The sequence below is a fragment of the Vulpes vulpes genome, chromosome 5 (assembly GCF_048418805.1).
Source record: "Vulpes vulpes isolate BD-2025 chromosome 5, VulVul3, whole genome shotgun sequence".
Taxonomy (NCBI): domain Eukaryota; kingdom Metazoa; phylum Chordata; class Mammalia; order Carnivora; family Canidae; genus Vulpes; species Vulpes vulpes.
This window is the reverse complement of record NC_132784.1, coordinates 33,809,796-33,826,034: the sequence shown is the minus strand read 5'-3', so window position 1 is coordinate 33,826,034 and position 16,239 is coordinate 33,809,796. Positions and strand designations below refer to the sequence as shown.

Here is a 16,239-nt window from a genome sequence, read left to right as displayed (position 1 = left end):
ACTCGGTGTTAGCTTCGAAAATACAAAACGACAAATACCAGGCAAAGCAAAAGAATAGTTGAACAAGGGGGAAAAATAAATAGCAACGTGTTACGTGTATCTTACTACAAGGCCTACTAAGTCGCCAACTGCTGACACTGCCATGGTGGAAGGGGAAGGAAAGAGCTTACAGCTGTCTTCATTTTGCTTTAACAAGTCAATATGTAGGCTTCTACTAATTTATTCCTACACATCAATTTTCACCGAGCATTTTCTCCCAGTGAGTTGGCAAGCGTGCTTTTCCAACCATATGTGATACATTACTTGCAAAGTTATGGATTTTGTTTGATTTTGGAATCTCTTCCCAATGTGCTGCACTTTAAAGCAGGGCTGGTGTTTCTCTGACATTTTTTGAGGTTATTACTCATGTTGACCATGTAAGAATAAATGGCAAGTTGCTCATTCTTGTATAATTTTAGGAACAAGATTTTGAAACAGCCAGGCCTTTGTATTCTATGCATTTTCCCAGAGACAGTAGCTCTGCTTTCTCAAAAAGAAAAAAATAGTTTATCAATTGTTTCTACCTCTAGTTCTGCCCAGAAACACCTGATTGGACAGAGAATAAACAAAAGGCAGCTACAACTATCACCATACGGGAGATCCAGGTGGCTATCGGGTGGCTCTCGCAGAGGAGACCCTAACGATACATCTTGAAAATAGAGGGTATGACTTTGTGTAAGGGTAGCATCACCAAAATAAAATGTTTTGCTAGAACCGTCATCTGTAAGCCAGGCAGCGCCATCCTACTAAGTACTAACCCAGGGGGCAGCCCCTAATGGGTCGTCAGTGAATGGGTCTGGCAATAATATCCCTGCCGAGCCTACTGGCTCCGCGGCCTGCGCCTGCGCGGAGAAGTGCCCCAAGCCAATGATCAGTAAGGGGTTTTTAGCCCATTCATTTCAAGAAAGAACATGAATTAGGCTCTCTGCATGATTTATCTAAATAAAGCAAAACAAAACTGAAACTAATAAGTGGAGAACGTAAAGGTAATGCTTTAAGAAAAATAAAAAATAAAGAAGCAGAGCGGGAAACCAAAGCTCTGCATTCTGATTGGCTGCTGGCTCGCTCTCACGCGGCGCCTCCCCTCCCCACGGTCTCAGGTGGGGACACACGTGGGAACCGCGCACACGGGCTCCCGGGCTCCCTGGTAATGCAGGTAAAAGGCTAATCGTGGCCCTACACAGCAAGCCTGAGCCGTCCTTCCCCAGCTGGAGCTCCTCAGCTCCTCCAGGTACTAAACTCCGCAGCGGGTCCAGGGCCCCATCACTGCGCTTGGTGGAGAGCACGGACGGCGCGGAGGGGGGCGGTTCCTGACACACCAGACACAGATTAGAAATGACCTTTGGAAGAATATGCCGTGAACACCAGGACGGTCTCAGAGGACCATCTATTAGAAAGAGGACTTGTCCGTGGGTGCTCGTACTCTAACCCACGTCAGATTCGGGAGTGAGCAAACCTGGACCGCCCGGGCCAGGCCAGTGTGTTAGAACTCCGGTTTGCACGCCCACAGGGAGGAGCCAGGGAGTGCCGAGGCCAACATCTGCTCAGGTCCCGGAGCTTCCTTGGGGTGATGCAACACCAAAACACGTTCCGGCCTGTTGGGAGCATCCAAGACGGAGAGAGCCACCCGCCGGCCAACATGTCTTCTGGGCAAATTAAAAATGCGGTATTACTTCCTCAGTCTGTGTGTGCGTGTGCGTGTGCGTGTGCGTGAGGGAGGGCGTATCTGGATACTACGCGTTCTCTGACTAAAGGAAATGTGAAGAGACTGTCTCATCCAAAGGTACAGTCTTCACGTCTTGTTGTAAACCCTTCCAGAAGCCTAGCAAATGGGAAAAGGTTACGAATTCACAAAACACAAGGTTAAGTAAATTGATTTTCCTTCCTGCCCCGCTGCAACTTTTCCCCCTTCGCCTTACGAAGGGCAAGGCCCCCCAACACAGACACACAGAAGGCAAAATAAAGGGAAGCCGGCGGTGTGCTCCCCCTGCCCGCGCCACCGCATCCAGTACATCTGCCTCCGTCCCCCTGCACTCAGCAGCACACGCGGGCACACACACGCACAGATGAGTGCATACACAAGAAGAAAAAGCTCCAAGCTCTGTGCGTCTCGCTGTCTCTGCTCACGGGGCGGCATCAGCCTTCAGCGCCGCGAGGGCCTCCCATGGGTGGGGGACAGAGCGGGGGGCGAGCGCCCCTCCCCGGATAAGGGCTCCGCTGGGGATTTTTCTCCCCTGTTTTACTTCTGCCTTAAAAGCATTTCTAGGGCAGCCCGGGGGGCTCAGCGGTTTAGCGCCTTCGGCTCAGGGCGTGACCCTGGAGACCCGGGATCGAGGCCCGCGTCGGGCTGCATGGAGCCCGCTCTTCCCTCTGCCTCTCTCTCCCTCTCTGTGTCTCTCATGAGTAAATAAATAAAATATTAAAAAAATAATAATAAATAAATAGAACAGATTTTCCCACCTTCAAAAAAAAAAAAAGCATTTCTAAAAGCAATTGTGTGATTTGCCCTCAGCTACTGGGGTGGAAGCCAGCCCCCCAGCCCGAGTACGTCTGCCCCGGGTCCACCCTCTGTGCACGCAGAACCAAGCTGCTCCCTGGCACCTTCCGTGACCACGTGGATATTCAGAAGCCAACAGGCCAGGTCTTACTTACGTCACCGCGTACTGTGCAAACGAGAGATACTCCACCAGAACGTCAAGACCTCTGTTTTCCTCATTCAGAAACTCTCTGACCCATCTGTGAAAAAATAAAGACGATTGTTACAGAGGCTCATTGCACGCTCGCCCAGGAGCCCGGTGCACGCTGCTGCTGCTCCACCTGGTGTGTGGACGTAATGCAGGAAGGCCCCGACTCCATCGTGCCTGGTGGAAACTTCCCCAGACAGCAAACTAGAGCAGCCATAGCAGGTCAGGGCACCCGGGTGGTGCGGCAGATACGTGTCTGACTTGGTCCCGGCTCACGTCCTGATCCCAGGGCCCTGGGGAGGAGCCGGGGTCCAGCTCTGCGTCAGTGGGGTGTCTGCTCCAGGACCCTCTCTCCCTCTGCCCCCCCACACTGTCTAAATCAGATACTAACACAACAACCATAACAAACCCCACAGCATTTCAATGTGCAAGAAGCGGGGGCAAAAGGTACCACGCACCTCCTTTGTGTTCTATCCTCAGGAGACTCCAGCTAACCTGCACAGAGCGTCCTAAAGGAGCAACCTGTTACATGTTCATTTTCCACCACTGACCCCCAGCCTGGTGGCTAAAGAGGCCCAGACTGCGCAGAGAATGTGGGAGGCTGGGGACGTGACGCCATAAGCCCCGAAATCCAGGCAGGATTCCAAATCCACATCCAACCCTTTCCCGGCGTACTAAAGCCACAGAAAACACGCTACCAGCCAACGAGAACCAGCGTTTAGGGGCTCCTGGAAATTCAATAGGGATAATGATTTGCTTAATTTTTTCCATGGATGTTAAAACCTCTTAAAAACTTGCAGGCACCGCAGACCATCAGCAAAGCCAAGACATGACATACCATGTGCTTGTTACCCTTTTTAAAATTTCATCTTAAGTAGCATCACCTCGCGTTTGCGTGGTGGCCATGAGTGCACTTCATGCAGAATTTCTACTCGTTTTCCTCTGCAAGACTTCATAATGACTCCTAAAGATGAAGCAGAGTGGTCTGACGACCTTCAGGTATGGAAGATCAACACCCGTCACTGCCCCCTTCCAGGTTTCCCCCAGGACAATCCTCTTCAAAGAACCTAGGTACCTGATTAAAACTTCTCTAGGGTCAAAACTCCAACAAGTAATAAGTAAAAAGTTCTGCTACCATCACAGAAATGGAACTTGAGATATATCAGCCCAGTGCACCCCAAAACTAGCTGCCTTCCTCCAAAAGCAGCAAGCAAAACCAGTCTCCGCCGCGCGGGACAGCTACTCTGGAAGCCAGTTTTGTAAGCTGGAGGACAACAGTTGGATGATCCCTTAAAACCTTGGTCTTAAAGGAAGAAAAAGACCTGGTGGCCGTAGGATGCCTGTTTTAGAATCCTGTTTGGGGCTCTTTCTTCTTTGGGGGCTCTTTCTCGTCTTTTTTTATTATTTTTATTTTTATTTTTTAAGATTTTATTTATTTATTCGTGACAGTCTCTCTCTCTTTTTTTTCTCTTCTTTTTTAATCATCTCGGCAGGTAGTCCCCTAGTCCCTGCAGGCAGCAAGGCAGGAGCCCTGGAGAGCTCATCCCTGATTTTCCCCCAAGTGCCTCAGGCAGGTCGTCATAAACTATGCACCAAACACAGCCACAGGGAAGCAAATAACATTTAATTTAAGAGAGACCCAGAGGGCAAGTAAAAGAGCATCACCCATTGGGCCTTGTAAGAATGGACGGCAACCAGGGGCGCGGCGCCGGTTCTGCTGAAGCTTCTTCCATTCAGAACCACCACGTGCACCACCATTTCCTGGCATCTGCCTGGGGTATTTGCAGTTCATTATCTTCACTGCTCTATGTAACTAGATCTCATGAGACACTGGACATTTTTAAGTGCTGATAATTAGAAGCCTAGAAATAGTAAAAAAAAAAAAAATCAATAAATTTTCTTTCTATAAAGAAAGGCTCGTGCTCACTAGGGAAATTCACGGACTAGCTGCTCTGCAGGGGCTGCCTCTAGGCTTCTGTGCAGCTTCTCTATCCGCCGGCCCCCGGGCTCCAGATGCAGGGAACATGGCCCTCGGGCAGGGGTGCAGCAGGACCCCGGGCTGCGCTGGACGTCTTCATTCTAGAATGAAAGTCGCCCTGCACTCCAGATTGCTCAGAGCAGTCACAGTTGCACATTTTCTACCTCATTGGCTCATAAAAATACTCCAGTGCAGGAGTGGACAGCCACCACTGCCGCCGCAGCACCTTCTGGTTGCTTCTCCAGATGCACAACCTCTAAACGGCAGAGATGGTCCGGGACACGCGTGGACCTGTCACTGTCCCAATCACCAGCGCCTCCCGCTCAGGGAGTTTAGCCGTGAAGTAGATAGGAGGCAAATGACAAACAGATAGGAAAATTTAAAAGAAAAAAAAATTTTTTTAATTAAAAAGGGGGGATCCCTGGGTGGCTCGGCTCAGCAGTTTAGCGCCTGCCTTTGGCCCAGGGTGCGATCCTGGAGCCCCAGGATCGAGTCCCACATCAGGCTCCCAGCATGGAGCCTGCTTCTCCCTCCTGTATCTCTGCCTTTCTCTATCATGAATAAATAAATCTTTAAAAACAAACAAACAAATAAATAGAAAATTTAAAAGAGAGAGAGAGAGAGAGAGGAGGGAAAGAGCCAACCACAGCCAGAGGCACAATTCTCTTGACCCAAAACACTAATATGCATAGACTTTGATTTAAGGATAAGGACTATTATTAGATTTTCTTCAATTCAGTGCCATTCCCTCACTCCCACTTGTTGACTCTTGAGTGTAAATGCCTTAGAAACAATTTTCTTTTGCTATTTTCTTAATGATGTTATTTATTGCAGAGAGAGAGAACATGAGTGGGGGGAGGGCAGAGGGAGAGGGAACAGCCGACTCCCCCTGAGCAGGGAGCCCGACTCGGGGCTCGACCCCAGGACCCTGAGATCGTGACGTGAGCCAAAGGCCGACCTTAACCCGCTGGACCCCCAGGCGCCCCTGAAAGACGAATTTTCAGAGTGAAGAGCAGACGCGCTGCGCAGTTGCTAACGGGTCGGCTGGAGGGGAACTCGGCTTCTCAGAGAGGTGCAGTTTCGCAGGCTCACCTCTTTTCCAGGCCGCGAGATCTTCCCTGGGCTTTGACGGGGCCCACACACCCCTGGGTGACTTAGGAGACAGGGAGATAAAAGCCCACCACGGGGGACTACGCCCGCCGCCCATTTAACGCCTCACTGTTCTGACCTAGAAAATGAAGTGTCCGGGGGTCTTTGTGGCTCCACATCTCTAGGATCAAACACAGCAGACCCCAGACCACGAGGCAGAGGGATGAGGCGGGATTCCCCGAGCGGCTCTGGTGCCGGAGGGGTGTCCCCAACACCGGGCGTCAGCAGCAGTGGCCGGAGCCCCGGGGCAAGCAGGCCGTCCCCCCGCCCCCCGGCCGGTGCACAGCACCGGGGCTCGAGCCCTAGCGCGGGGTCGGCCTGTTACTTCCATGAGACCCTTGGGGAGCAGCGGCCTCCACGGCCAGGCCGCAACGGCGACACCAAGCGCAGCTGCCAGGCCCAGCGGCCCCCCGTGTCCTTGTCCGCCGTGTCCTCGCCCCCTGTGTCCTCGCCCCCTCCCCCATGTCCTCACCCCCTTTGTCCTCGGCCACTGTGTCCTCATCCCATTGCGAAGGCGCCGAGGGCCGGCCGCAACGGGGCTCAGCGAAGCAGCAGAAACTGCATTTTATTAAAGCTCGGCCCTTGAGTTTCCCTTTTTCTGATTTTCCCTGAGGCAGAATGGAGAGTGCCCACAAGGCGCTCAGCTGCCCTTGGCCACCGGCATCTCCAGGGAAAGCGCCTGTGCCGTTGTCTGAGTCGCAAACTGACCCAGTTGGTTTTCACACGAAATGTCCAGCAACGAGCGCCTGCGGGGACCCTGTCCCGGGTGCTTGGCAGACAGTGTCTCAAAAGTGAAAGAAGCGGGCCTGTCACTTCGAGGAAATAAACTGATAGCACTTGTGTTCATGATAAAATCTGAGGCTTCAACCCCAAAAATAAAAATTTGGGGACACCTGTATTCACCACCACAAGCTTGACAACTTCCCGACCCTTTAAGTATATGCTCAGATGATACTGGGAACGATTAATGAATGTGAACGTTTTGTATTGTTGAATAAAATGTCTCGATTTTCAGAAGATCAGAATAACTCCATGAAACAATATTTTCCAAACGACCAATTCATGAAGTTATACCCAAAATTATGCACGGGCAGAAAGACCTATTCAACTTTCAAAAATGCACAGTGAATCTTACTTGAACAAAGTACAAAGGTTCATTGATGGGGTTTCAGATCCCACACTGCAAGGAACCCTAAGAAATTACCACTGCTTGAGGGATGGTGCACTACCAGACGAATATCCACAATAATGTGAAAAGGTCACTTAAAGGTGCTTTTTTCAAGTGTGTGTGTGTGTGTCAGGCCAGGTTTTCTCCATATACATCTTCACACACATACACAACATCTTACAACAAACCAAATGCAGACAAAGAACCAGAATCCAGCTGCCTTCGAGACATTAAAGAGATTTGTAAAAATGTAAATCAATGCCACTATTGCCCCTAATTTTTTCTTTCTGCTTTGGAAAATAGTTATTTTTCCAAAAAATATGTTGCCTGCCCTACGCTTATTATTTTGTGTTTCTGTATTTTTATTATTTACTTTAAAATAAATACTAGATTTTACTAGTTTGTGTTTCTGTATTTTTATTATTTACTTTAAAATAAATACTAGATTTTATTGAATGAGCAAAGTTAGAATTTCTCCGTTTAAATCTCTAATACAGTAAACATTGAAAGAGAAAAAAAAAAACCCACGTAAACAAAAGCATATATTAGGGTTCAAAATCATTTAAGAAAGTAAAGGAGTCCTGAAATTAAAAAAAAAAAAATTAGTCCCATCTGGTTTAGGTAACATCTGAACATTATCTTTCTTGGTTCAAATCTCAGCGCTTCTCTGTTATGCGGAGAACAAGAGAATAAATAACAGGTGACTCTCAGTTGCCTCATCTATAAAACAGGGACTCAGAGGTAAAGGACAGCAATAAAAAGATTTTTCTAAGAAATAAATAACACAATGAACATGTTTAATAAATGACAAGATCATAATCTTGAGGATTTCAAAGAATCGAGATCTAAGAGTGAATTAACCCTAGGGTAGCTCGATACACGACACCCCCCCCCCCCAAACACGCTGCACGCCTGTTAAAACCAGCCTTACTTTTTTTTTTTTTTTTCCTGGCCTGGCCCTGCAGAACTAGTTCACCAAGACACCGGAAAGCACAGGAGGGAAGACTTCCCTGAGAGTTCCTGGGCTCCTTCCCTTTGGTGCAAACCTGCTCTCTGCCCCCTGGCACACTCCTCCCACAACCTCAGGCCCATCCTCTCAGCTCCAAGGAGAGAAAGTAAAATGAGCATCCTTCAGAACTTCGTTCTCGCACTTGCAATGAAAAGCAATTTTCTATCATAATGGAGACTTTTATTAAAATAAAGCACCCGCAGAGAGATAACCCACACCTAGGAGCCACGGCCTAAAGCCCATCAAGCTATCCAGCCGCCCCCATCCCTACCCTCGAGTCTGAGCACCTTGACATCCGCCGACACACGGCACAGCCAGCATGTTCTCACAGTCAAGGGTATTTCAAGTCATTTCAAGGGCTTGGGTAAGTCATCCTCTAATTCTTCTCTATTATTATAGTTCATAAGAGGAAGTGAATAAGATTATTTCTAGCCCAATTCTTATTTCAATTTGGCTCAAAGAAAATTAATTTTCTTTCTCAGAAGATTGCTCCATTTATAGAGTTTTAGGCTGATATTGTAACTCAGAACAAACCTTCTGCTCGACAAAGATGTAGCTTGGAAGGTTATCTCAGCAAAGCCCCAGACTTTAAGCTTAAAACACAAGCGTGTGCCAAAAATAACTTTTTTCAGGACAAATGGATTTTAAATGTGATTCTTCCTTTTAATTTCTGGGAATCACAATCTCCTAGGTGTCAGGGCCAATTCAGACAGAGAAAGTAACAATCTCCTATGGGATTCCTTAGAGATACAGGATATTACCGACTTATTAAATATTATTTTCAATGAGCCTAACAACAATAGTTATCATACTTTGAGTAATTACTATGTGTTAGACTCTATAGGAGGTCTTTTGTAAGTTATCTCACTTACCCTTACAACATTCCTATTGGTAATTATTACCTTCGTTTGTAGATGACAAGTTAACTTAGGTCACATGATAAGCAAATACAAAGAATTTACATAACTTATCTAAGTGACTTATTTAATGACTAATCAAGGGCATGGCAAAAACCTGAACTGAGATTGCTCGCCCTCCATAAATCAGATGGGCACCCAATTGCCATTCTATTACGGCACCTCAAGAAAGTACAATAAAATAGAGGAACCACTTATGTGGCAAATTGCATTCCAAGAATTCCTCAGTGTGGCAAATGATTATTTTCACATTATTCAGAAGATTTCCCAGGCAAATGAGGTCAAGTGAATTAGTTTCCATAAGAGTTAACGTCCAGCCTGGGCTTGGGTTTTCAGGACAGTCAATACAGGTCAAAACCCTGGTATGTGGTTTCATTCCACAGAAGGCCACGCCAGTAAATGGCTGCATACAACCAGACGATGCCCCCCCATGAATGTTTCTGCCGCCAAAGCCAAAGCCCTCCGAGTCTCACACACAGGTAGTGGGAGACAAAGGCAAACTTCAGACGCTAAAGATGAAAGAAATACCAGAATCTTTCAACATGCCCACAGTCTCCTAAAGATCAAGCCGCTCGATCGCTTATAGGTTTGCACCAGCTCTGGCCCAACCAGGGCCCCTCTAGTCACCAGTGCTGCACGGGGGCGAAGGTCTTGCTCTGGTATTTGATGGTCAATTTCACGCTATTCCGCGATGCTGGCAGAGATGCCCCCGGACGGCCTGCAGAAACCCTGGCCGCGGCTCATTCTACCACTGTCAGCCAAGAGGAAGTGCCAACAGGATGGGGTTGGCCCTTACCAAATGGAATCCAGCTCCTCGTCCACAAGTTTTGGGAAATATTTCAATTTCCTATGCTGGGATGCCCAACTGAATTAAATCACCACCACCTTCACCCCCAATAGACAAACCTCACTGCTTTGATGCCAGAGCTCTGATTACCTTACTTCCTTCCAGAGAAACAGCTGCCAGATTAAACTATATAAGAAAAAAAAAAAAAATTTTGAACCACAGCACCTGGCTGTACAGCCGTAGGCTCTGCAGGAGTCACTCACCTTCTCTGGTCCTGAATGCTTTTCACTTATAAAATGAGGAACTAGGTAATCATTAATTTCTCTTCCAGTTCTCAAATCATGATTCTGTGATGCGCCGTTTGATGGCTCATTTTCCCAGAGGAAATGACTATCAACTTCAGAAATTAGTTATTTTCCAAACACTATATTCTCAAGGTGACAAATGTGCAAATTTATCCTTTAGGAAGTGAACATTCTCACCCAAGTTTATCATGTATAAATCGGCCTTGCATATCCACAATTGAAAAAAAAAAAAACTTATTCTGAAGTAACTGCGGAAAATGACCATTTTGTTGGCTTATACCTAACCCAGTGTGAAGTCGAAGTAAACTTATTTATGCAGTGTTTTTACAAAATACTCTATAAAACCATGATGTGACATACATGCAGAACTTCATTTCCAACAGACCTGCAAGGGATGTCACAAGAGAAAGATCTAAAATCTATCGTCTTCTTGGTGTTAAATTCGAGAATCAAAATGCAAAGGCACTAAATAACCTGCTGGATGTTCAATAGGTGATTTAGGAAGAACTGAAGCTACACAATAGGATGCCCAGTATCCTTCCATCACCTCACTCTGAGGTACCGGACAATTGTGCCATTCTACAAGTAAGGGTGAATGTAATCAAGTTGTACTTGCTGGAGACTAAGCCACACGGAAAACTCCTACAAAGCCTTAGCGCTGAGATTCCCCAGACTTTACTTTCTGGAGCGGGTTTGCACGGGACAGACTCAGAGCAACGAAGTGCAATGAGGGGTGTAGGGTGACCTCACTCCAGCTTCTCTCCCCCTCCGGAGCTGACCAGAGGACAATGAAGCAGCTTCAACTGGCAGCTCGGACAACTGCAGAGACGGTTCGGAGATCCTCCAGGATCTCAGGATCCCAGGATCTTGGCTACTTGTTGGGAGCTCCTGATTCGCCAGGAATTGTTGCGCACACAAGAGACCCAAGCACAACCGCTGCTGCATTGAAGCAGAGAATTTTCAGATTGTTATAAATGGCGCAAAATCAAAGACTGTTCTGCTTCTACTGATTCTTAGTGAGCAATGCAAGGACTCACAAAGGGTCCACCCATCTAACTTACAGTGATCAGCAAGGAAGCTCCAATCTTTGCACAGGATTCCGTTACTTCGTCAAGCGTCCAAAAGCCTTAAAAGCTGAAACGTTAAATGGGCACACTTACCCAATATGGTTGGTTCTTAAAGAAATTTCCAGTTCTCTTAGCACTTGGGTGGATTCTTGAACACGCCGTCTGAATTTCTATAATTCAAGAACACAGAGTCTCACAAAACGTATTTTATCAACTGCCACAACTGCCGTTTGTAATAAGGTCAACACAATATGAAAATATCTCTGCTTGTTTATTTTTTTTTCATCTCTGCTTTTAAAGCGGGCTTCTCTCACATTTCTTTTTGCAAAGCACACACATTGTTCTCGTGATGAAAATCATCTTATGCGAAAGGACTAGGGAAAATTCCTTATTTCAGGTACTAGGTGTCTTTGAGTAAGCAAATTATTCCTCCCTGCCCTACAACAATATTCATCATTATACCTATGTGTTGGAGCCCCGAAGACCCCATCCCCCACCCCACCGTCTGTTTCAATGATTTGCTAAGACTTGCTCCTAGGACTCCGCGTGTAGGGGTCCTTATTACAGCACAAAGATACAAGGCACAGAGGGAAAGGTGCATGGGGTGGAGTCCAGAAGAAACCAGACACAATCTTCCACAGTCTTCCCCCAGAGGCGGTGCAAATGATAGCACCTGTGACACGCTGTCCACCAGGGAAGCTCATCAGGGACTCGGTGCCTAGGGTGTTTACTGGGGCCTGGTCCCTTGGGCATTCTCTGCCTCGCATGAGTCCAGACTCCTTGAAAGAAAGGCATCCAGTGCAAGCCATATTGTTGGCACGATGAATCATTCTTACGGGGAAAGCTATGAGCTCTCCTGAAATGCAAGTTCCCAGCTGTCATCCAAAAGCCACCCTGGCAAGCTGGCCTTCCTAAGGTAGCCATCCCAGAAATGCCATGTGAATTATTTTCTGCAGATCCTAATGTTTCCCAAAAATAAGCATTCAGGGCAGCCCAGGTGGCTCAGCGGTTTAGCACCTCCTTCAGCCAAGGGCGTGATCCTGGGGGCCTGGGATCGAATCCCACGTCGGGCTCCCTGCATGGAGCCTGCTTCTCCCCCTGCCTGTGTCTCTCATGAATAAATAAATAAAATCTTAAAAAAAAAAAAAAGCATTCAGAGTCATCTCCGCCCATGAGCCCTCATTTGGAACATCCCTCCTACTTTGGGGATGGCTTTCCTCATTCCCTGGCCCATCGAAATCCCAACCAACCTTCCAGAACTCCCTCAGGCCTTTCTTTCTTCAAGGAAATCCCCCTCTGATAATAAATGTATGCTTCTCTATCCTCTCAGCTTTAAATGATCCCCACACTTCACTGGGTCACAACGTACATTGGTTCCTAGGAACACAGCTCACTCCAGAAGCATCCATGTACAGTGACTGGAGGTTTAGGCCAAGGTGGGACATTTGATGGGCCCTGCCTTTTGAGAAGAGCTCGATGCAGCCTGTGTACAAGTCCCGGACCGCAGCCTTGGGACTCTCTGTCTCGCGCACGGCTGCGGCTGGCTCCGGGCGGCCTTCGGGGTCCTCAGGGAGAGGTCGTCATGAGCCACAGGCAGCGGCTGAGCACCGAGGATGCCACGGGGCATAAAGGCAGAGCCACGGGAGGACGGAGGCGTGTGTGTCGGAACGAGGGGCTCATCGGCACGGCCTGTACCCGGTAGGGACGCCAGGAGCGGGTGGCGGTGCCCGGGCAGGCGCGGTGGGACCGCACTCCTGCAGCCCAGGGTGACAGGTGCCGCGGCCCTCGCCCCTGAGCTGCGACTGCTCAGGGACCAGCCCGCGACGGCGGGGTCTAGGGCCCGGGACCTCCTTGGCGCCCCCGTCTCCGAGCCCCTGGGTCAGCCGAGCACCAGGCCTGCTGCGTGGGAGAACCGCAGCCTGCGGGGGACAACCCAGCTCAACCCCAACTGCAGGCCATGCTGTATTCCAAGCAAAACCTCCTTGCCCTTGGCTTTAAGCGCGACGATGACATGGAACTGGCCATTCCCACTGCCAGCTCCTGGCAGAAATCTTAGTAAAGTGGGGCCGGTTGGTCCGATATCCGTTCCCCTTTTCCTCAGTGGAATCATGGTCTCGAAGGGAGACACAGACCAAACCCAGCCACCCAGGTGAGCACACGGCATCGGGCTGCGATCTCAGGAGGGAAGGTCAGACACACGCTCGTCTCTGTCCTTGACAGCGCGTTTGCGATGGAGCAGGACGAAGCAGCTCACTTTACGCCTCTGCTTACGTGAGGAGCGACCGTCCCAGAAGAGAGCTGACCCTGTGCCAGGAGGGAGCCGCCCATCCCCCACAATGGCCTCAAGCGGCCCTCCCTACAGCAAGGGGGGATGCAGCTGAAGCATTCTCCAGGGGGTTCTTATTCTCCCCTAGAGTCTGACGAAGACGGGCCTCGCTGAGGGTGGACGGCACCGCGCATGGCGGGGGCACCCGCTCTGGGCACAGACACCGACCCCCGTGCCTCATGCAGCCCCGGAAGGGCGGCCAGAGGCCGGGGTCCAAGCCACCAAGCCCGACGGCCTACAGGCTGGAGGATTTCTGAAAGTATTTCTCAAGTAGAATCTTGCTGTTCCTTAAAAAAAAAAAAAAAAAAAAAAAACAGCCCCAAACACCTCCTGGGTTTTTTCTGGGTTGTGCTGGGGGTGGAGGTGCCTTCGTCTAACCCTCGATGATCAGCTAGAATTGAGAGCTGCTCTATCCTTGGGGAAGGAGATGAGGAAGAGGCAAGAATGAAGCGGCTGCCTCACCAGGAGGCCGGAGCGAAGCTCTCGCAAGGCAAGAAACATATGGGAGCCCGGGGTGGGGGTGGGGGTGGGGGTTAGGGTCCTTAGAGTCAAGGCACATTCTTTTTTTTTTTTTTTTTCAAGGTACATTCTTAGAAGAGGAGGCTGTGCCGCCGGCCAGTCACATACGGCTGCGGCCGGCAGCAGAGCCCACCGTCGAGTCTCATCACCCCGGGTCGTATTTCTTCCGTGGGTCTCCTGCTAAGCACAGGACGAAAGGCCGGGGAACGTCCAAAGGGAAGTGACAGCTGTTCTCGTTCGCTTGGTCTTTGTTGGAAGGGGGCGGCGAGTCGGGATGGGGGGGTATTTAGGGTAGAAGCAGGAGCTGAAGATCCGTAGACTGCTACAAGAGCCCCAGAGACAATGGGAAACGCGAGAAATGTGCGTTTGTCCCTCACGAGTCACACACTGAGACAACGGGGGGGGGGGGGGGGGGGGGGCGCTCAGCGCCAGGCGTTGTTGCCGCGGCCTGGAGAGCAGGAGCCACAGAAGGTCGGCCACGAGCCCTGAGCCAGGACAGCCTGCCCGGCGACGTTGCAGGACCCCTCCCGCCCGCGGCCGTGCCAGGCTGCACGCTCTACCACAGTGGCTCAAGCCAATTGTGTGGCTGCACAAAGCACGGCTTGTTGGGCAAAGGGGGAGCCGGCTGGGAGTGGAATCAGCGCCTCTGCTCACCTCCGTGGGGCCAGGGGCAGGGTTGGCCGGGGAAGCTGCTGTGGCACCAACGCAGGACGGGGGGGCACAGCTGGGATGACAAAGCCCCCGTGATCGTTCAAGGCCTCCGAAAATGCACCGAGGCACGAAGACAAGTACTCCCTTTGCTACGGCTGCTTCTCCAGGGGCCCGAACACCTCCGGACCAGACTCACTGCCCTGCGTCATCGGGAACGGCAGTGACGCACCGGCCACCAGAGCTACGGCACTCCCCTCCCGGGAAAGCACTTTTAAACACGTCCTCGCATGAGCAGGACTAGCTTTCTCCTCCGTTTTCTCGTGGTGTCTGTCTCCCAAGACAGGTTTCCTGGAGGCTCCAGCAGAGGCCACAGGGCAGAGGATGGAAGGTCCCTCTAACGCAGAAGGATCCTACATGCTACTGAGGAAGTGACCACAAAGCATAAAAACAAACCCATCTCACCTTCCTGGTTACAGCTGGATCCAGGTAGCCTTTGAGCTTCTGAATGTATGTATGGGGAGGATTCTTCACCTGGAATCGTTCCTGCAGGGAGCACAAAAGTAAAAGGCATGAAAGCTATGGAGGCATGAGCACGGCCCCACTCCACCACGGTAATCCCACTAACATGGCTGACGTGCACCCGCCCCAGGAGCGTGGCCCTGCAGATCATCCTCGTGCACCGACGGCTTTAAATCTTTACCGAAAATGTGATCGTCCTTGCTTTGCAAAGGGGAAAACTGAAGCTCTGAGACATTTGCTACTTCCCTACGATGAACCAGCTCATGAGTGATGCAAATGGATTTGGGCCTGCACCTGCCCCGTTCTGGGGTCTGTCCCACTGTGACCACGGGGTGGGACCGGACAATCTTGCATCACTGACAAGTCTTACGCTGAGGCTGTGGGTGGAGGCATCACACTGAGAAACCTGCACCCACATGTTTCAGGTTTAATAGACCCTAACGTCCAAAACTACATAATAAGCAGCAATAAGAAATCTGGTAAAAACCCAAATGCCCACAAACCATACAATGGACATGTATCTGTATTATGTTCATATAATGGTATATATTCCAACGAAAATACACAAAATGTACTACATGTTCCCGTATGGATGGGTCTTACAAACCTGATGTTGAGTCAAAAAGAATGTGATTTTACAAGACAGAAAATTGAACTTTAATGGTTAGGGACCCATCCATAAGCTGTTTTATTCACTGACACATAACATATATATCGACAGGGTGGGGGGAGAGAGGCTTAACCTAACCATGACGGGAGCACTGAAGTGGGGGAAGGGAACTACCCAGTGATCCCAAGAGGTTACAAGGTTCTATTTCTTCACCCACGTGGTAGTTACACGGGTGCTGGCTTCATCCTACTGGCTACGCTATTCTTGGGTTTCACGACTTTTTCTGGACCTACGCTACATTTTACAGACACAAGTTCAAAGGAATCAGCTCTAAAAGGGAAAACTAAGATTCATCACGAAATCAAAACAATTCTCATCAGGGTCTCCTCGACCTACAACCTGAAAAGATGTTTTTCTAGGAATTCTTTTTAACCTGGTCACTGCTTAGGTCACAGTGGAGTTTTTGAGTATTTCACAACACTGCCAACTGGCCAGCACGTTTCAGCATGTG

General features: G+C 49.5%; 1 protein-coding gene across 1 annotated transcript in view; it reads right to left on the bottom strand.

The window, feature by feature from the left end:
* Positions 1-16,239, bottom strand: part of FMNL2 (formin like 2) — a 263,738-nt gene that overhangs the window by 84,651 nt on the left and 162,848 nt on the right. The window contains 3 exon segments of the mRNA XM_072757816.1: positions 2,692-2,775; positions 11,197-11,273; positions 15,062-15,142. Coding sequence (XP_072613917.1) covers positions 2,692-2,775; positions 11,197-11,273; positions 15,062-15,142 — 242 coding nt within the window.